The 21,648-nt window shown below is 37.6% G+C and overlaps 1 protein-coding gene across 3 annotated transcripts in view; it reads left to right on the top strand.

The window, feature by feature from the left end:
* AFAP1 (actin filament associated protein 1) overlaps nt 1–21,648 on the top strand; it is a 116,679-nt gene that overhangs the window by 71,630 nt on the left and 23,401 nt on the right. For all 3 annotated transcript variants that reach the window (XM_054065431.1, XM_054065433.1, XM_054065432.1), the window contains exons 5-9: nt 956–1,167; nt 4,186–4,365; nt 13,657–13,749; nt 15,183–15,267; nt 18,681–18,830. In XM_054065431.1, coding sequence (XP_053921406.1) covers nt 956–1,167; nt 4,186–4,365; nt 13,657–13,749; nt 15,183–15,267; nt 18,681–18,830 — 720 coding nt within the window. The remainder of the gene's footprint in view (nt 1–955; nt 1,168–4,185; nt 4,366–13,656; nt 13,750–15,182; nt 15,268–18,680; nt 18,831–21,648) is intronic.

Raw genomic sequence — 21,648 nt, forward strand, 5'->3', positions numbered from 1 at the left:
GAGGTCTGGGTATATCCCTTTCTGACTACACACGTAGGGAAGAACTGATTTAGAATTAACTTTCCAGCAATACAGTCTCTTACCCTCTTCCCAATTTTCCTGGTTCTCCTTCCTAGCTCTCAGTTGTGTCCTAAACACATAGCTAAAGCAAATGAGAGATTTTCTTCCACCTTCTGGCCTAAAAATATATCAAAGCCTACTTGAAATGTTTAGATGAAATTTCAGCTGTTAAAAATATTCCAATCAGTTCTCCTTCATGGGAACATCTGCCAGTAAATAACAGGTGTGCCTTCAGGTGTTATCTGAAGGGCTTTGTATATATAAACCCACATAAACAAATAAATAATGCCTGTAACTCCAGCAGAATCCATAGTTTAAGGAAAAACGTCATCTATTCAACGTTGATTGTATCAGTGCTGGTGCTGTATGAAATGAACTGTATGAAATGTTACGATACGATAGGTAGATGGTGCCCCATAGTTTACTTTTATGACTGTTGTCATATTCAGTATTTGTTTCTTGATCTGCTGTACTAATATTGACATTTCTGTGCTTAGATTTTGCATTATGCAGTGGGACAAGATGAAGATGTTTCTCTGTACAAAAGATCAAAATGTCTGCCAAATAATATTTTGAAGATAATAAAGCACTACCTAGAAGCTGTGTGTTCTCAGTTAATTCTTTCAATTAAAAATCCCAGGCTGTTAATATGGGTCTTCTACAAAGTTTCGTAGTGGAACAACATCTCTTATTAAATTACCTTGATGTATTGATATTACTCAATTAACTTAGTGTATTGCTATTACTGAGCTCTGAAACAGTAATTTGTTCATGGCTGACTTTCAGAAGCTTTAATTAAAATGAACCCTGTGGAGATTTTCAGTTATTCAGTTATTTTCAGTTATTTCAGTATGCTTCATGCCTAAATGTTTTAACTTTTACACTTTTCTTAAAGATTATGACTCTGATGCTATGAGCAGCTCTTACGAATCCTATGATGAGGAGGAGGAGGATGGAAAGGGGAAGAAAATGAGACATCAGTGGCCTTCTGAGGAGGCCTCTATGGATCTTGTGAAGGATGCCAAAATCTGTGCCTTCCTCCTCAGAAAGAAACGATTTGGGCAATGGACCAAACTGCTGTGTGTTATCAAAGAAAACAAGCTATTGGTAATTTTTTATTTTAATCTAGCTGTATTTTCTTTGTACTTTTTAGATTATGTATTTATTTTTACAGGAATTCGGGTTTTTTAATATGTTCGGCAAACGGTGGCCAAATCTATAGTAACCTTACCAAAGAGGTTGGTCATGATTTACCCAAAAAGCAGAGAAGCACTGAAATTATAAGTATCATATAGCCACTTAGAACGTTGATTTTTATTGCACTTAAAACCGGTCTGTTCCCTGCTGTTGGAAAGAAGGCCTATTAGCTTCTAATGTGTTTCATTTGGGAAAAAAAAATGCTGAAACTGTAAATCCAGTCTTTCATTCCCTGAGGACCAAAAATCCCATAGGGAGCTTTGTGCATGAACTGTTGGATCAGACCGCTGGAGAGAAAAGTCCCTTGTTAAACTGAATTCACTTGGCAGCGTATGCCGTGGTAATGTATACACTTTAAACTAAACCTTTGCCATCTGTTCTGTGGCAATTACAGATGCAGTATTCACATGATGCACAGCTGCATTATAGAAAGGAAAGAAACAAGTGGCTGTATTTGTTCCTTAAGCAAATCTGTTATGTTTCCTTCTGACTGGAGGCACCAGGAAAAGATTCCATAAGTTAGTAAATTATCTGCTTATAGATGTCTATTTTTTTTTTTTTACTGAAAAAAAGAGCCTAACTGAGGGAAACAGCCATTAATGTCATTATAAACTTACGGTAGTAAATAAGCTGGGATCTTAGGCACTCCCTGTATTCCTATCTGGTGCTTCCAACTTTTGTAACTAGTCATGTAACTAATAATTACTGTAATATCCCAAATGTTAAAAGCTGATTAACAGGTGATAGAACATTTTCTGTTGAACCTCATTATTCTGCACTGGTACAATGCAGCTTAGGTGTGTTCACTTCCCAAGTACATTTGTACTTATGATGGTACTGGAAAGAATAGGTTAGGAAATAGGGGTATCTGGGTAAAAGGTTTTTGAAAATATAATTAGAATTAATTTGCTAGTTTTCAGTGGTTACTGAGGTTTTACTGAGGTTTTACTAGTCATATCCTACTCTGGTGAAAACAATGTTGAGCCTGATTCAATTTTTATTATATTGTTATGATGCCATTATTCTTAGTCCACATTTTTATCACCATAAATCAGGATCATATCAGATTTCAGGACCATCTAATAACAGCTTAAAGAAAAGAAAGACAGAAAGAAACAGATTTTTCTCTGAGGTCACACAAGATTTCTACAATTATGTCTGTTGTTCTGTGTGGAAATATGTTGGTTTTTCTATTTTCGTGTCCTTTAGCCACATGTGTGGTCTGAAAAGCTTTTTTTTTTTTTTCCTTATAGGGATTGCTTTTCAGTAATAATGTAGTAGGGATTAAGAAAATAAAAAATCACAATAGGAGCTTAACGACCAAGTTACACAAGACTGGTGTATTGTTTGAAGAAGTTCTTAGACATTTAACATATGAGATATGCAAGTAAAACAAATATACGTTCTTAGGGCTTAGTAATTGCTTGTGTTATAAATGCAGCTGTCATCATAAAACCAAAATATTTTAATTAGAATTAGACTTTCAAAATAACTTTTAGTAGGGAATCATTTTTCACTTAAAGTCCTTTAATACATGAATACTTCTGGTTTGGTAATGTATAATTGTAATTAAATATTTAAATTAATATAAAGGGAATTAGATGCTGTTTGTTACTTCCAAAAGTGACTAATGTTGTATGTTTTCAAGATTTCATAGCTTGAATTTTTTTTTTAATGTTAAAACTTAAAATCTGTGACCAAACTAGAGAAACTTTGCATTAACAAGCTTTGGAGAGGAAAGGAGGATTATGAGTGATTTGCAGAGGGTGGTTTAGAGTGGCTGTATTTGCTCAGCCTAAGTTGTAGTTTTTATAACACACTTCTAAAAGCTACTGTCTTCCTGATGGTTGCATCGTGACATGAATACTGCTGCAGACATGCAGAAGTTTATGTGCTTTTCTCTGTTCAAGTTGATACTCAGCTATTCTATGTATGTATATACTAATTAGTCCTCTCATCAGATACCTTTTTAGCCTTTGTATGAATAAATTATTTATATGAATAAAACCCCAATTTACATAAGCGTATAGAATAACTGGACATTCACATACAGAATTAAATGGTTTTCTGGAGTCTGGCACCCTACCACAGCTTTTGGAACCTCAGCTGCACTGATGTGTTAGAAGATGAGAACAGACCAGGTCTATAAGGACAAGTGATGTAATGTGAAACCATTCATTTTTAGATCAGTTCAAACACAGAGCAGGTCATCCAAAGTCCAGCTTTAAATGGCTGTTCATTGACAGCACTTACTACTGAGGGGAAAACCATCATGTAAGTCATATAGTTTTAGCCAGGAGAGTAAATTAACGTGGAGATTGATGTGGTTTTGTGCAGTGACTAATTAACCATTAACCTGAATTTGTTGAAAAAATTACCATCCTGTGACTTTGTTCCCTTTCCATAGTGTGACTGGGTTTTTAACTTATCTCAAGGAAAAGAGCGAATGAGTAAGGCATGTGCCAGCACCTTTGCAGCCTCAGTGTGTAGGCACTGGCATAGGTTTGCCTTGATATGCTGGGCTGTTTTTGCAGGGCAGGGTAAGCGTCTGCACTCTACAGGTGTTAATTTTACAAGTTTATTCTGCTGCTACATGTGAACAGATACCCTAAATCCCCCTCTTCCTACCTGATCAAGGTCAGGATTGAGTCATAAGGATAACGTAGAGAAGCTAAATGCTCTGCATATGTTGTACCTGTTCCGCAGTAAAAGATTTCTATCAATGTCAGTCTGGAAGTAATTTTGCTTTACAGAGGGCATGAGGACGAGAAAGGCAAACGTGGCATTGACTGAACTCTGTGGTATGTGGTAAAGGGGTATGCGGAAAATATTAAAAACTAAAAAATAGCATTTATATGTAATAACAGCTTTCCTCCAAGGTTCAGAAAGGTGGTATGTAACTTCTTAACTTTCCTTACATTCATCTAGTGTTACAAAAGTTCCAAGGACCAACAGCCACAGATGGAGCTGCTCCTGAATGACTGCAGTATCACATACATTCCCAAAGACAGCAAAAAGAAGAAGCATGAGCTGAAAATCTCACACCAAGGAGCAGATGCCTTGGTTCTGGCAGTGCAGAGCAAAGAGCAGGCCGAGCAGTGGCTGAAGGTAAGGGGAGATTTCTTACCACGAGCTTTTTTACTCACAAATTGCTTCCATTGCCTGCTCAGTTGCTGTTAAAAAGAGAGATACAGACAGTGACAGTCAGGCAAGTCTGGACCACTTAAATCCCATCTAATTTGGGTTCGCAGAAATACAGATTAAAGTTCAGGGCTTGAAGCATCTCCTTGGGCAGCCAGCAGCTCAGTGTTATGTAGCTACTGCTGCTGCTGCATATGGTTTTCACTGCTAATTGCATAATAATCTGGCAACAAGAGGAAAGGAGAGGTAGCAAATTCCATTTCATCTTCATCTCCAGCTTATCCTCCAGCAATCCTTGGTGGTTAGGGCACACTGGTAGTGAGCTGAAGGTTCAAATTCCCTAAGGTGGAGGGAATGGCACCCAGGTTGGTTTTTGGAGCGTATATATTCGTAACTGCCATAAGGTACCCTGCAGGAATCAGGATGCTGTTTAAAAGAAGGCTCTCCTAGGCAGTACCTGTTTGAATTACTCTGGATAAAGAAAACTCCTTCAGCTTCTTGAAGTCAAATCAAGTTTGCTAATCCTGGTCTAGCAGGATATCATCTGTTACATTTTTTTTTCTGGGAATGCAGACTTCTGAGAAATAAGATTTTGTCATCTTTCACTCCTTTGTACTCAGTGTCTGCAAATGTGGAAAATCCCAGTGCAAGAGCTACAGTTTTAGATCCTAACCAGGTTACTAGTATTTATGTTGGACTTCGCCAGTCTCTAATGTGGAGGTCAGTGAAGTAGTGTGGGAAAGTATTACTGTAGTTTTGGTAACTTGTTAAGACCTTGAAATCCAGCCTTTTAAATGCATGTAGAAGTCTAAATGTGTAAGACACACCAGACATTCTCCATGCTGTGCTCTGTTCTAACCTTATATGGTACGTATTTTTCTAAGTATAAATTGCGTTTTTCCAAATACAATTGAATTAAACACATAGGAATTTCCTGAGGGTAGATAATTTTTCTAAAGAAGAGGGGGACATAACATACAGCTTAATTTGCATGAGTTCTGCTGCAGGCTAATTTACTACATGGAAAATTAATCTGTAATTTTCTATTTTTGCAATATTTGAATATACCTTTACCATGCATATGTTCGGTTTTGTCTGCGAATTTTTATCTTATCTTAGAAAATGTACTCTCTGTTATCTTTTTAATAGAAAATATTCACAGGCATCTATTGGTTAGGGTTCTTCTAACATCGCTATCTTGTTTTAAGTTTTTAAATCTAGCATAGTACAAATGTTCCACTAACTTGTGTAGAGATTCAAAAACACTGATTGGAATGAAAAGAAATCCATAAGTCATAGTCTTTTCCAAGGGAATTCTGTTGTAATTAGATCATAGTAACTGCACCATTATTTCCTGTGTTGTTCTAAACTTGGATTTAGTAATGCTGAATTAATTGGCATTTATCAGACTTTCTTTCATAAAAAGATGTTTTCTTTTGTCTTTTTTTCCTTTTAAATTGTACGTAGAGCATTCTTCAGACAGACAGAGCAGTATATTCCCATATCCCAGATGCATTCCTGCTACTTTAATTAAAAAAAAGAAAAGATTTTGCACAGTTGCATGTTAACAAAGTTGTATGTGCTGAGGGTGAATAGATGGACAGTATGTTATCTGCGGAGCGTTTGGCGACAGTCTGACAGCATTTTATTTATTCCTTCATGCTGCAAAGCTCTCTATTAATAAAATTCTTTCAAGTACCTGGCAACGCTACTGTATGCTCAACTTCCAAGTCCTCAGCACTGCTGCCGCACTCTCTGTTCTGTAGAGTACAAATTGCCTATCCAACATCTAACCAAAAAGAGTCTGCAGCTCTTGCAACAGCTCCAGGAATTTCCGGAGGACGTACAGCTTTATGAGATAAAAAGCATGGGGCTTCGTATTTTTTAAAAAGTATCAAAATTTAAGTTTGGGATTTTTTTATTATGAAAATAATTATTTTTTGTCATTCCAGCGTTACTTAAAATGAGAATCAGAAAATCATGTGTAGCTTTGTGTGGGAAGTTTATGTTCTGAGAAAGAGATGACTGCTTTGTCGTGGGTGAAGCAGTTTGAGCTTTCCCTGCCTTTCACTCAGAAGGACAGGGTCACCCTAGATCTGTCACCTGTGTGTGATTCCTGTAATTAATAAATGGGCAGATTCAGAGACTGACAGTAAAAAAGGTCTCTACGATTGCATTTTTTAATCATAACATACCTCGTCTGTCAAAGATACCAATACATGTCAATGGAGCCAGATTATCACTCAGGAACAACTGGTTCTCATGAAATCACGTGTAAGTGTCAAATTAAAGCTACTCCTGAGCCTGAAAAGCTCAAAATGGCTTTGGAGGCCAGATTTTCCCATGAAAGCTAAACCAGATGATTTTTTCTTATGAGTCAAATATAATCGGTATAAAATACATTTACTTAAGCAAATAATTTTACAGTATCTGTTGGAAGACAAGTGTGAAATAGATGCAGAATATTTGAGACCTTTTTTGTAAAGATGACACCAAAAAAACCCAGCTGATAAACTTAGTGCAAATTGAAGTCTAGACTAGAAACCACAAAGGGAGTTTCAGGTTTACCAGCTAAGAAATGCTTGGTGAAAAAAAGATAGCTGATGTCACCAAAGAGCCTATCAAGCTTTCAGACCAAGGAACCTAACTAGTATAAATTCAGGCTAGAGCTGAGATCATAGCAGTAATATGGTGTGCAACATAAAGTGGTGGAATTTTCCAGGCTTGAGTCCTAAAATGATCCCACAAAAATGTACATGAAAAAATGCGTGCAGTTACACACTCAGACCCAAAGATGAACTTTTTCCATGCGTGCTTGAGTCTGTGTGCATCTCTGTGTGCTTTTGTGCATTTGTGGTCAAGTGAGGTCTTAAATCTGCCTGTTTGTCTCAGTATATCCAACGGACTGGTTGAAACTACATTTATTTGTTCAACCGTCCCTGGGAAATGCTACATTGAAAATAAAAGGTCTACTAAGAACATGACATTACAAGAAGATGCTTGTTTAGTGGCTTCATTCATACAGATGAATGTGTTCTGTGTGCAGGACCTTCAGATGAGACCACAGAAAACTCCCTTTAATATTAAAGATACATAGATGCCAAAGAAATTAAGTTCTGAAGTAGGTTCTTGTAGAAGACAGTAGAAGAAGGAAATGGTCATGTTGTCTGTCCCCAAGGCCTTCCTTTCCTCTTAGCATTACCTCCTGCAAAAATGTATTTATGATTTATCATGCACGAGAGGTATTCTATCATTTTGGAGTACAGGCCTTGTTTTTCATTCTTCCCTGATGTTAGGCGCCCTTTGTTTATTTTTGCTTATTTTACCATGTGCAGCCATTTTGCAGCAATCTCTTCAGTTGAGGGTCTGTAATTGAGCAGTGAGTCTTTCAGGCACAAGGAGACATTTCTGCATCTATCATTTTGACAGCGTTCACTCAGCTTTGAACTTGATGTAATAAGCGGGATTTTTTGCCCCACAGAGAGAAGAAAATCAAGGTTGTGTCTGTATCCAGTCATCCAAAGACCCTGCAACATTCCTTGTAGAGCTGTTAATTTATTTGTCGTACCCAGTTTCCATTTCTGCTAATAGAATATTTTCTCTTGTAAAAGTCTTTGAAAGTCTTTTCACTGCTCACAGCTTAGTTAGGGTAGTCAGGTAACTTCTGGACTGTGGTCTTAGTGGGAACTGAGTTTTACCGAAGAATGGACTGCTGACAGAGCTCTTCTTTACCAGTTTAAAGAAGCACAAAACTGAGCTTGTAACTGTAAACACTGTGTGGCTGTTTTTACTTTCTATGGGAATTTCCAGCTAGCGATCTCAAAACATTTCAAACATTACTTTCTTGGCTTAAGTAATGTTCCCTAAAGAGGTTATTATCTCTGTTTTGTAGCTGAATAGAGTCAAGTGCTGAATGGTCATGCCTTAAAAGTGACTGAAAAAAGAGTGTTTGGGGGCACATACTTGATGCAAGTGATTTCCATACGGTGTTTGTTAGTTTATAAGTAACTTCAGGAACATACTGTATCCCAAGACAGTCAGTCAGGGTTGTTTCTCCGCTGCACATCATCACCAGCAGTGAAGGCTTTGCAAACTAAATTAAATCTTCCAGGACTTACACCCCTATTGTCTCAAAGAAAGGGATTTAGATACCTTGGTACAAATCACTGCAAGGTCATAATGTTTGCTTAAGAACTATTTAGGGCATGATCTGGAGACACAGCAGACAGATCTGTGTGTGAAAGCTTTGGGTAACCTGCAGGGCTGCTGACAGCATACTTTGCCAGAGCCAGAAGACCCCATCCTACGAACCAGAGTGTGTTTGTGGGACCAGCACAATGGAAAAAATACACTACCTAAAAAAGCAGATGCATATGTAAATTTTTAAAAATTACAGAACCATGAACATCCTAGTTGCTTGTTTTCTCAGGGATACATTTTCTATAAGTTCCTGGCTAAAATCACAAATGCAGGCTGCAGCAGTTCTCAGAGCAGAACCAGGATGTCTGAGATTTGATCCTTTGCTTTGCACCATGAGATAGTATTCCTTCTCTATCCTGCTCACGGCTTTGGATGGAAAATTATTTAAATCATACCTAGCTCAGATTTACAACCTAAAGTGCAGTCTGCATCCCTGCACTACCTGGGCTGGGGATGGAGCTCCCCTTGTTCCAGGTACCTCTGCCCTTGCAGCATCAATGCCATCCCTGGCCACTCAGCACCTCTTCCCTGGGCTCTGCCTGATCCAGTGGCCATATATGGCAATAGGCTTCATGGTAATAACACAGGAGAAAGGACAAAGGGATTATCTTGGTTGAATATGTCAAAAACTATTTTTAAGGGGATATACAGACACTAAAGATAGGTTTGCTGGCTGCTAGTCTGCTAACATCTCATCCCCACTTTGCTCAGACAAATGGCAATAAGGCAGAAAGATTAATCTTTTCAGGCTTGGAGAGGCTTGCGAATAATGTTTTCCAGTACAGACTCTAAAGGGGTTTTCTTTTTGTGGCTTAAAGCATAGACTATGATGTGAATAATTTTCTGTGTTTCCTCTAATTTGTCTAGGTAAACTCCTTGGGGTATTTCTTCTCTGCAGAACGCTAAGAGATTTGGTGCTCTCTTAAGAAGGAGAGTAATGTTAATGTCTGTAGTGTGTAAGAATCCAAAAGAGAAAGAAAATGAAAATTTAGTCATGCTAAAATGACTGAAAGTCCCAGAAAGTCGGTACTTCTCCAGCACTGAAAAAGCAGTCTTTCAGGAATGAGAAATGCCGAGTTACATCTGGAGCCAAACCCTTTTTCCTCTTTTGTGTTGTGCATAAGCAGATTTCAACTTTACCATAGTCCTATCTTCAGAGTTAAGCAGCAGAAACAAGGGATTCAGCCTATCCCATTTCTAGTAATTCTGGTGTTTATGAATTACGTGAATAGATGGGGATGAGGAGGTGGTCTGGATGGATGGATTTCCAGCCTGGTTATATAGAGAAGTGAAGTAAACGTGCAGCCAGGTCATCAGCTTTTTCCCTAATTCCTTTTAAACTGGATCATACTAAAAGTGTGAACATCTCCGAGATTCATGAAAACACAAGACAAGACTAGATGCTGTAATCATACCCCTGTGATAAGCACAGCCTGAGCTCATCCCACAGTATCCATCAGGAGAGAGATCTGCAAGCTCTTCAAACGCAGGATGACTCTTACTCTTTATCAGAGATCAACCGCAAGGAACCAGCCAGAAATTTAGAACGTTTACTCAGAATTTATTAGGTTTCTTTGTGGTTGGGTCTGGCTGGTGATCAGCTGGATTTTTGCTTTCACAGCATAGCCCATGTTTTATATCTGATGTCTGGATCTTTGAAGGTAGCTGGAAAAATCTAATTGGATTCTTCTGATTTGCGTGTAAAAATTATTTTGCCTTCAGTCATAGTGTGTCATTTAAAATAAGATACAAGAATTAGACAGATTTGTAGGTTGAGTGCAGATGTGAACGTTTCATAGTAAATGATAATGCTTGAGTAGTAAGATACTTTTAAAGAAAGAAATACTCCAGACATACCATGTGGCAGAAATTCGTCTGACTTCAACTGTCACTGTCCATGGGTTGGGTCAGGGAATCTTTCCTGCCTTGTATCTGCAAATATTTCTCCTCTATTCTTCATGTCACTGCAGTCAATGTTATACACTGGTGTATATCCTGATCAGGCTGGGGATTCAAGACCTTTCTTTAACATAAGTAATGAATAATAATATAGTTTAGGCCGCACAAGATTTTTCCAGGTCTACATTTGAAAGAGGCAGTTCTGACATCTACTAATTGTAACATTGTAATGAAAATTGTGGCATTTAAAATTCTTGTGGGGGAATAACAGAAGGTTATATTAAATCTATTTAGTTTTGAGGCTATCCAAAGAAATGAAAGGTCTTCGGTTTTCTGATTACATTTGCTCATATATTTTAAATATTTGAATACAACTCCTGTTTATGATCTCAGTTCGGTTTTCCTGGCAGATCACCCTGAGTGTGTGTATCTATAATATATAAAGACATTTGTGGTGAGAAAAAGAGAAGCTTTTCTAATGTATAGGAAAACTTAAACTGTTAATGGAAGTATATGCCATTACAAAGTATTCTCAGTACACCCTTCCCAATTATGCCATTTTATAAAAAAATAACACATTTGGGGATTCCTTTTATTTGCTTTCTAGTTTTGGAGTCACTGAGATACATTTATTCATATTTTCACACATTTCATTGTAATGGATAAACATTTGCTAACCTCCTTTCCCCACTCTTGTTCACAACTATTTTTTAATGAAAATAGGGATCTTTTGTTTTTGTATTGCTCCAGGAGAGGGAACGCAAGAAAAAATGACAAGAATGACAAGACTTGTGATTGAAATTATACAAGTTGGCAACACTGGTGGAATGTTTTATCCTTAAAATTTTGAGTTAAAGCTATAAGCATGTGAAATCCACATTTATAATGGCAGCTGTCTGCAAACATAATTACAGAGAGTGCATCCAGGCAACCATTCTATATTAAAGGCATTTCATCCTAGTGAGCTGTAGAAGTGTGAGTTTTATGCTGTGCATTGAACACAATTATATTGCACATAGAAGGTGATGAGCAGGTCTTTGCCAGTGAACCCCCTGAACCCAAATGAAGTGTTGGATCCTTGAATGCACATTTATTTCAGATCTTGCCACAAGCTTCCATTTGATAGTGTGTCATTTTTTTTAATAAAAATTTAATTACAACCCAATTAAACACTTTAAGTTTCTCCTTAAATATGTGAGGTATGATAAGAACCGGATTTACTTGAGTGCATGACTTTGCACATACTATTCATTTAGTGCTGCCAAATCATTTCCCTCTGTTCTGTCTGTAACTCCCATTATTATCTGCCTTTGCCAAAATAACTAACTGTGTAGCGTGAGCAGATGCTGAGAACATGAGCCATTGAATAAGGGTCATGCAGGAGACAGAAATGAATGTTTCCAGAAACTGTACAGTCACACTTCTCTAGGAAGAAAACAGCAGTGTATTTGCACCATACTGAGGACCAGCAGTTGAGAATAAAACAATGCGTATAAAAAAAACAAACAGTCTTATCATTTGGGGGAATTTAGGGCTATGTTTGACTCCGAGGTGCAAATGCTCTGCAACAGATATGTCAAAATTTTCTATTACGAAGGATGCCAAGTGCCATGAAATGCCAAGTGCTTATGTTTCTGGGACAAGATATAGGGAGTTTCAGACAGTCAAGAAAGGATGCTGAAGTGTTTTAAGATCCTAGCTTAGAAATAAAAGTGTAGGTTCATTTCCCTGCTCTACTTAGAGTTTTTTAATGTGACATTGAGACAGTGATGTAATGTTCCTTTTGTTCCTGAGTTCTCCATCTGGAAAATGGGACTGGTGCTAGTTCTCCATTTGCAAAATGAGGCTGGTGCTCTTTCTTTCTTTATGTCATATAGTGCTTGTAATATATGATGTGCTTGTGAGTTGTAGCAGTAGGGTCTTCGTAAGCCCGTAAACATTTGATTTGTTTAGCTTCACCCTTAATGAGAACCTCAGTGCTGTGAAAGGACTCTTTGATGCCATCTTTAGCTCTTTAATGGTTTCCACATCTAAATTGTTCAGTTCAAAACTGAAAAATTGTTGTTTATTGGTTTTCTTTTCCTCTTCTTTAAGGAAATCTGGATTTTGACAGTTAGCTAATTGCTGATTTCCCTGGAACTGGGAATTCTCAGGCCAGATCCTCCTTCTCTGCCACTCAGGCTCTCTGGAGGATATGTAAACACATACATGTACATGTAGAGGAGAAAGTTTGCATGTCTAGCAGTAATTCTTCCAGCAGAGCAGGGTGCCTTTCTTTGTTAACTTGCATGGTTCTGCTGTGCTTGTGTGGCTGCACAGCTGTAATCAGCAGTGTGAAGCTCAGCACCCCCTCACTGTGAGTCAGGATGGAGAGCTGAGACCTGTTCTCATCAGCACAGGCAATTTGAGACTGATATTGGGCTGTCAGTAACCTCATGAGAGATAAAACACTTAATTATTCCCATAGGGAATCATCAAATATCTTTACTTATTGCATATTTTTAGATTCATGTGGTTTCAGGTTTTGAAGTTTTTCAAACTCTATCAAACTCATAGTGCATTCAGTTATGGATTTTTCTTGGACTTTTTAAAAGCAGATGTAATGTCATTCCCATTTCCGAGAACATATTTACTATTACTTTGACCTATACCTTTCTGTCAATGTGCATGTATAATACAAAAATACCACAAAATACCACTGTGCATCATTAACTGTAAGATGATCAGCACTTCATTATTCTCCAATAGCAAAAAAAAAAAAAGCAGCTGTATAGTATATTATGCAAAACTCTTGTCCTTTGGCATGTGGGACCTTGGATCTAATCCCACTTTTTCATCATCGTAATGAAATTCATTTGGTAGTGTCAGCTGAGTTTGTATTGCAAAACTAGCACATGGAAATCAACAGCACCGTTGTTTTCTTTACTTTGGAGAAGCTTGCAGCTCAGCTTGTCTAGAAACTGAAACCTTCCAGCTCTAGATGGTATGTCTCCTCCAGGTCATACAAGAAATGAGTTATGGAAGTGACATGGAGAAGTTGGTGTAGTGGCAGCCTGCCACTAGTAAATATCTGTGGGATTCTCCTTCCCATCTCCTTTCACATTCATAAATAATTTTATATTTTATTAATAATTAATACATTTTTCCTTGTCACCTAAGGTTATAAAAGATGTGTGCAGCAACTGTATGGGAGCAGTAGACTCTGATGGGCCATTGTCCAGTTCTCCAGTGCATAAGACAGAGCTGGAAAAGGTAAATTTATCAAAATTATGAATGTAAAATTTGTTGTGATTACTTATTACAGGGGCACTACTAGATACTGCATGGCTTAAGAGATGTTCAGAGCACAAAGCTGAAATTGAGTTGACTTTCTGATTCCGTGTCTTAACTATTTCATGTTAGACCATTTTCTGGGGTGATTTTCAATAACTGTCTGCTGACTCATGCTATTCCTTTAGACTATTAGCCCCCGTGTCATTTTTGTTTGTTTGGATATGTGCACATATCCCACAGACTTCTGCCATGTCTATTTATTTGGTCCCGAACAACCAGCAGACTGGCTTGTGTCCATTAGCAGCTTCGCTTCAGCTGTTTAGGGTACAGACTAAGCAGATCTGATACATATGCTGTGGTGCCAAGACACTCTCTGTCAAGTGCAAAGTGTCATCAGGGATGTGACCATCAGGGAAGAACAGATGAAGACTCTACAAAAGTTTTAAGGGAAATCTTTTATTTTTAAGAATTTAGTTCTTGAAGAGCTCTGTGGGCTGGCTGAGGTCACTGTTTTGGCAGACCCTTTCAAGTATTTGTGCCTCATCACAGAAACTTGGCTATTCACATATGGTTGCGTTTTGCCTGGAAACTAAGAGCAAAGGATGTTTCATGACAACTCAGATCTTCTGATTTCACAAATCAAAAGCTGTTATGTTTGCATGTTTGCACACACCTCCACAGTGTTGAAAAAGTAACTGAAAGTGTCATAAAGTAGTTGTTTTCTAAAATTCATACTCTAAAAAAAAAAAAGTGCAGCAAAACTTCTCATTGGTTTCTTTTCGCAATAATCTTTGCATCTTCCTCATGGCTTCATCTCTCATGACTAATGTGGTTACCAAAACTGTGCTGACATAAACTTTATACCACTTTATCCTATATCTAATATACAACCACTACAGAATAATTGGTTCTAAAAGAATTGCTTTAAACGCCTCTTTCTTTGCATATACTAAAAGTATAGAAGCACCATGTAGCAATGCATTATTTTCTGATAGGTAATAATTGTAAATGCATATGTGAAGCATTATTTAAAGAAATAATTTTAAAAATATTCTTATCTGATTCATGTAATTGTAAACTTAGCAGTTTAATAAACGGCAACATTTAGAGTCTAGAAATCCATTAAAATATACTGTGTAATACATGTTTTGAATTATGATTGTTTTACTGTTTTGACTATACTTTCAAATTTAGACCTATTCTGTGGTTCCTGTGCTTTTCTAAAGCCTGTACAGCAATGTAAAAAAAATCTCTAGAACTGATTTTTTTTCTGCTTTCTATTTGTCTTCCAAGTAGATGAGAGCTTGAAATGTGTTTTATTTCACAGTTAACATACTTTTAAATTGACTCATGACATTTCATTTGGTGAAGGTGACAACGTTGTATGTCTACTAACCTCTTTGTCCCTGCAGAAGTTGTCATCTGAGAGGCCAAGCTCAGATGGGGAGGGTGCTGTGGAAAATGGAATCACTACTGTGTGCAATGGGAAAGAACAAGGTATGTCTCAGATCCAGAGATGCTTGCTGTAAATAATATGTGCATATAGGAGGTGAGAGGTAGTAAAATACCTAGCTTTTGTCTTTTAAAAATAGGCAACGCATTTTTTTGAGTATTTTATTAGTATTCAATATAATTTGAAAGCTGAATTACATCAAGAGTGAATCTTTAAAATTTTTGGTAACCAAAGGGATTTGATTTATTGTGCAGGTAAAATCAATATAATTAGTATAAAGAAACAGAATATAGAAATTTTGACTTGGCCTTTTGTGTGTTCAAAAGTACATTTTTTTCAGAGCTTGGGTGACGGCTTCAGGTAATTAACAGTTGCTTATAGTAACTGTAACTGTACAGTGACAACATAAATGGTGGGTGTATAGCTTCTAAGCAAAAAAGCTGTCATAGAAAACTAGAAGGAAAGAATCATATGTATTTTATATACATCTGTATGTATACGGGTGTATGTGTATACATATATAGTTTATATATGTGTATGTTTACTATATTATTTATATTAACAGGCTAAAATATAATGTATATTATCATGTAATATCAGTGGGTTTGTGGGTTTGTGAGTGTATATATGTATAATTTTACATATGCTACTTTGGAGCCATGCATCCCTTGTAGTCCTTTTAATCTAATAAAGGCACATCCCAAAACCAGAGGAGAATTTGGTCTAAGTTATATCTAAAACACTCAACCCTTATGGTCTCTTCCCCTTCTTCCTCCTTAAAGTGGAAGAAATTCTGTGACTTCCTTAACGTGCCCTATAGCAAGGGTATCATTTAGATAAGACATTTTTTCTGCAGCTGTCAAGCTGAAGGGTAATGTGAGCTGCAGGGAGAACAATGTCAATACTGACCTTGGTGCCAGTGCTGTCTCGCCTTTTGACTCATTTCTTTTATCTTCTCCCTGGGTCATTTTCCAACATTTCCTGACTATACAGATCTGTGACACACTCAACACTGTGGAACAACATCAGATTTTGTGGTTTCTAGAAGCTGTGGTCCATGGTTAGATTTTGTGCTATAAAATCTACTAAGCTTTCAAAAAGCACACTGCTGTTTTAGCCTCTGAAACTTGCTAAGAAACATCTGTGACTCAAAATCTGTGCGTTGTCCGTGATGTCAAAAGTGCCTGGTTGCTCAGGTGCCCTAGAAGAGAGGTGCTGATGGAGCATGCACTGCTGGAAAACCAGCCCCACTTAGATGTCTCAATGAGAGTAATTAAGAATACCAGTTGCTTTTGAAAGTTGTGGCCTTCAATATGCAGTAATAAAAATCATAGGCATTAATGCCTGTAAGGAGATTAAAATATCACTGGCATTATTCTACATGGTTCATCCGTGGTTCTGGATGAATTTACACTATTTTTTTAAACAATGGATTGGAAATGCTTTAAGGGAGTACATGGAAAGGGAGACTCCAAAGAGTGGTCAACTCCATCTGTGAGCACACTGACCAGCCTCTACTCTACTCTTAAGCAGCTGCTCATCATGTTCAGCTGCTCATTTTCCTGTGGGGAAGGAAATGAGAAAGAAAAGTTTCTGTTAAAAAAAACTCTGGCAGTCAGACAATCATTACAGTCTTTGGAATCAAAAAGATTAAGTCATGAAGGCCTTATTTCAGCTGCCTCTCAGTGCTGCCGGAGAATAAAACAGCAGTGTAAAGGGAAGATAGGACAGAAAAAAACAAAAAAACCCACTGAAGTGGGCTTATTCCACCATCTCTTCATGCTTGTGAGAATGATTCCTTTGGGCTTCTGGCTCAGAGAGACGAGTTTTTCTGAGTCTCTGGGTTTTTTCAAAGCTTATCGTCTCCTCCACACTGAACAGCCATGACCGATCATTGGCTGCCGCTGCATGGGATGGAAACCTGTCTGCAGGCAGGTACTGCCTTCAGGTCATCCTTCAGGCAGGGGGTGGCCTTCCTCTCTTGAACACAGGAGTTCACTGCGTGTTTGCAGAGCACAGTCTTACGCTGTGAACACTCTTCCCTCAGGAAGAGAGAATTAGACCTTTGCTTGCTATGTTAGAGTTTGCAGGGGAACAGCAATCTATACTTTAAAAGCTGCCTTTCCCCCTCAGCACTGCACGCAGAAGGTGACAGATTTGTACAGTCTTGGCTACAGATACAGTTTCTAAATAATGTTCCATGATTCCTAACAGTTAAACTAAATATGATAAATTATCCCATTATGAGTCCCAAACTGCTTCTCAATTTTCTGTGCATTCTTCTTCCCAGTTCATCAATTCATATAGTCATCAGTTCATATAGTCATGAATATTTTGTCCTTTTTTGACTCGGTTTACATGAGTCCATTACCACTAAGTGTTCCGTGTTGCACAGGGAATTGATATGTCAGGGATAAAGTTACAGTGGTTCAATCAGTAACTATCCTAAATGTATTTTTCATCAAAATCATAAATCAGGGCAAGTTGATGGATACTTTTGCTGCCCTGTCAGTTAGAATAAGGACTTTTGCTCTAGTGATGGAATCCAAATTAGGCCACTGAATGCACTTTCTGAAAGTTTATTTCATTTGTTCTGTTTTGCAAATAAGAGGTGTTTTTTCTGATTCTGTTTAATCTTAGAAACTTTTTTAAAGAAGAAGAAACTGTTAGCTTTTTAGTCAGATAGGCACTTTAAAGGACCGTAGGACTTGCCTTATTATGTTCAGCAGTTGAAATTGCCTTAGTGCACAGAGCCACAGTAGTCCTTGTATCGTATGAAGTTAATGAAAGTATAGACTGGATGTTAACAAAATACGTCTTTTCAGCAGAGCTTTATTTTTCCAGGCCCTCATGGTTACAAAAAGTGCCAGCTTCTAACCATTGAATGCTTTTACTGATCCCACTAATTGAATTGTTAGCAGTTAATTTATAAGTCTTGTGTCTCTAAAAGGCCCGTTGTGACTGGATAGCTTAACCTAATTCTACATGGCAGGAGTATGTTTGCTAGGGAAGCATATTCTGGTTTTGTTGTGTACTTAATTGTTGAAGTATTTTAAGGTAAATGTTTAGGAACAATGAAGGATTGTCTGGCTGGATTTTTATTCTTGTAGATATGAGCTAAATTTATATGCAGGTACCTCAGTTGTACTTATAAATTAAATGATGACTGCTGTGGAAAGACACTTTCAGCTTGATTAGATTAAATTAAATTAAACTAGAAGCTTGATTTTTGTTTGTTTCTGAACCCTCTGAATACCATGTTTTTTATACACATTGGTTGTTTATAGGCATCTGCATAAGAGGGCATATAACATCTATCTCATTGCAAGCTGCAACTTTTGTACAACTTTTCATCATGCACAGGATTGTTTGTCTGAACTATTATTTTTATTTAGGTTCTCTGTGTTCATTGGTTAATTTAAACACACTAATATATACACTTCTGCTTTCTTAATAGTGAAGAGAAAAAAAAGTTCAAAATCAGAGGCCAAGGGCACTGTGACTAAAGTAACAGGGAAAAAAATAACGAAGATCATTGGTTTAGGAAAGAAAAAGCCATCAACAGATGAACAGACCTCATCAGCTGAAGAAGATGTTCCAACATGTGGTAACTGATTTTTCCCCTTGGGTCTTAAATGCACGCTGCAACTAAAATTTTATAAAATTCTAGCCTAGAAATTCCTTTTAAATTGCTTTTACTGCTATAATTCTTCCCCCAAAATCAGAAGGATGCACTCAGGTTAAAAGAATAAAGTGATCAAGAGCTGATGATTTAAAAAGACACTAAAAGAACTTGACTTTTAAAATAAAATGGTAGCTGAGGCTTAGAAGGAATTCCATTGTTCTTTGCAAAGGTGAGAGGGAAGAGAAATATGGACAAAAAGCAGAAAAAAAAGCTGTTTTCAGAGAAATGGATATAAAATTAATATGGGCTGGACTGTGAAATAAATTTGGGCTATGAATTAGAAGACAGTTCTTGGAAAGGGATCAAGTCTTTTATGATGGATCATGGTAAGGTTTTGTGAGACAGCAATCAAGACAGCAGCCAACTGGCCTCAGCCAAAGTGATTTGAGTTTAATTGTGGGTTACTAAAATGGTACTTCCTGGGTAAAAATTGAATGAAGCGACAAATTTCTAGTAAGCGATTTTAACTCCTAGTGTTGATTACTTCATATGACAGCTGTAGTGCTTGGCAGGACCAAGGAAGTATATAAAAAGGCATGCAGAAAATGCTGATGTTTTGTATCTTAGTTGTTAATCTTTACTTACAATTTAGGACTTTGTGAAATGTGTTTAGTTGATGTTATAGAATCAGAATAGTTTGGTTTGGAAGGGACCTCAAAGATTATCTAGTTCCAACCCCCCTGCCATGGGCAGGGACACCTCCACTAGATCAGGCTGCCCAAGACCCCATCCTACCTGTCCTTGAACACCTCGAGGGATGGAGCAGCCACAGCTTCCCTGGGCAACCTGTGCCAGTGCCTCACCACTCTCATAGTGAAGAAATTCTTCCTTATGTCTAGTCTAGTCCTTACAGCTCTGGTATTTTTCAAACAATGCCATGTATTTACATTCTCCTGTTTGCCTTCTGCTGCTCCAGTATTAACTAACACTTCATATGTGAATAATGTCAAACCCACCTTTCTCCCAATCCCTTAAAAAAAAAAATTTCCATAGAAAGCAAGCTGTGAAGCAGTTGCACCAGATGCTGAATTTGGATTTGCCTTTTCCCCTTTAATTGATTAGAAAAACTTAGTGAAACCCAGAAATCTGTGATTATGCAGCAGTTGGCAGAACTTGTTGATGTATGGAGTATAATAGAAGCTTGCCCAAAGTGAAAGAAGTACATCTATGGACCACCAGTGAGAACTTCATAGATCACAGGTGGCTCTCAAGCCACACTTTGGGAATCATTAACATAAGCAATCTTTGATTAAATAAGTGTGTGTATATATGTCTATACATCAACTAAGTACAGATGTGATTTATCAACAAAAAGAACAGCTGGGAAAAGCTGTGTCCAGCCAGATGCATTGTCCAAAGCATCTGGCTTCCATAACAGCTCAAACTTCCGGGACCTCTTACTCTGTTGATTATTCTGTATTATGTGAGACATTAAATACAGCTATACAATCTAGTTCCTAGTATTTCTATCATTATTTTGGATATGGATGTGAATATAGCATTATTATTTCTTGCATTTGGCTCTACTCAACACCACTTGCAGATTTTGTAGGAAAATATTAGCATCTAGCCTTTGGTCATTGCAGAAAGTCTTTGCAGAAGGAGTTTCTCACCACCAGAAATTTGGCTTGGTGCAATGGATTCTGGGAGGTTGCTCCATAGTTGAGGACTGTTACACCTTAAAAGGCTCTGCCTCCCATGAACAAAGGGAATAGCCTAGTAGGGCTGCAGGGGACACCCAGCTAGAGGGGGGAACTAAACCCCATCTGCACTCAGAGTCATGGCAAAGCTCTTCTCTACAGTGATCTTTAACCACCTGGACTAAGCTTAAGTGCTAATACCCCAGCTGGGAGCGCACTCAAAGCATTTTGGTGATGTCAGCTGTTGAAAGTTTAAGTAGGGATATGTGGGAGGAAAAACATGGGACCCTGCTTAGTTCAAGTGAAGTAGGAGGGTTTGGAAGAGCTTTTCTGAGAGGTGCTTACTGTCTGAAAAAAAAAGGACCATTGCTCCAAAATAGGCCAGCTGGCTTGCACATGAAGGGTTTTCCATTCCTAGGGATTATAATATAATGTACAGCTATAGGAGGTTTTGTTACAGGAAAAGGGAGGAGAGCTGGATAGTGTGATCATCACAACGAGCCAAAATCAGAGGATTGTGCACATCCTCCTTTTTTTCTGGTACCTTCTTAAATGTGCACAATTCTGATCTTCTGTGTCCTGTTGGATCAAGCTTTGACATCGGAACCATACTGTTGGAAGAAAAACCCAGGAAGATTAATGATAAATCATAGTGTTAATTAAAACCATAGAGCTAGGTGTCCAACAGGTTTCAATGAAAATCAGACCCAAGGTAAAAGATGATTTTTTTTACATAAATTCTGGGCTGTGCAAGACATCATTTGTTTCCATCTTCATAGCCTGTTTGGAAGCAGCAGCATGCTGAATTCATGTACTGTTTGTAATGTGGAAGCAAAAGTAAAAGGCAGAAAAATTGGGTATTGTCTTCATTTTAAGTTTGAGTCTGGAATGATTATAGCTATGGGACAAAGGAGGAAAACACAAAACACTGCTTTTATAAGATATCATGTGCCTAGAGAGCATCTAATATAAAGCATGATAAAAACAAGTGGGTATTTTTAAAAGGCACTTTGACCATGAAATTTTGATTTGTGGTAAGGTAACGGTGTTATTTTTGGAAAACCAAAAATCTTTTGTCTAAGTTTAGCTAAATTTAATAT

This window comes from Cuculus canorus, chromosome 4 (genome assembly GCF_017976375.1).
Source record: "Cuculus canorus isolate bCucCan1 chromosome 4, bCucCan1.pri, whole genome shotgun sequence".
NCBI lineage: Eukaryota > Metazoa > Chordata > Aves > Cuculiformes > Cuculidae > Cuculus > Cuculus canorus.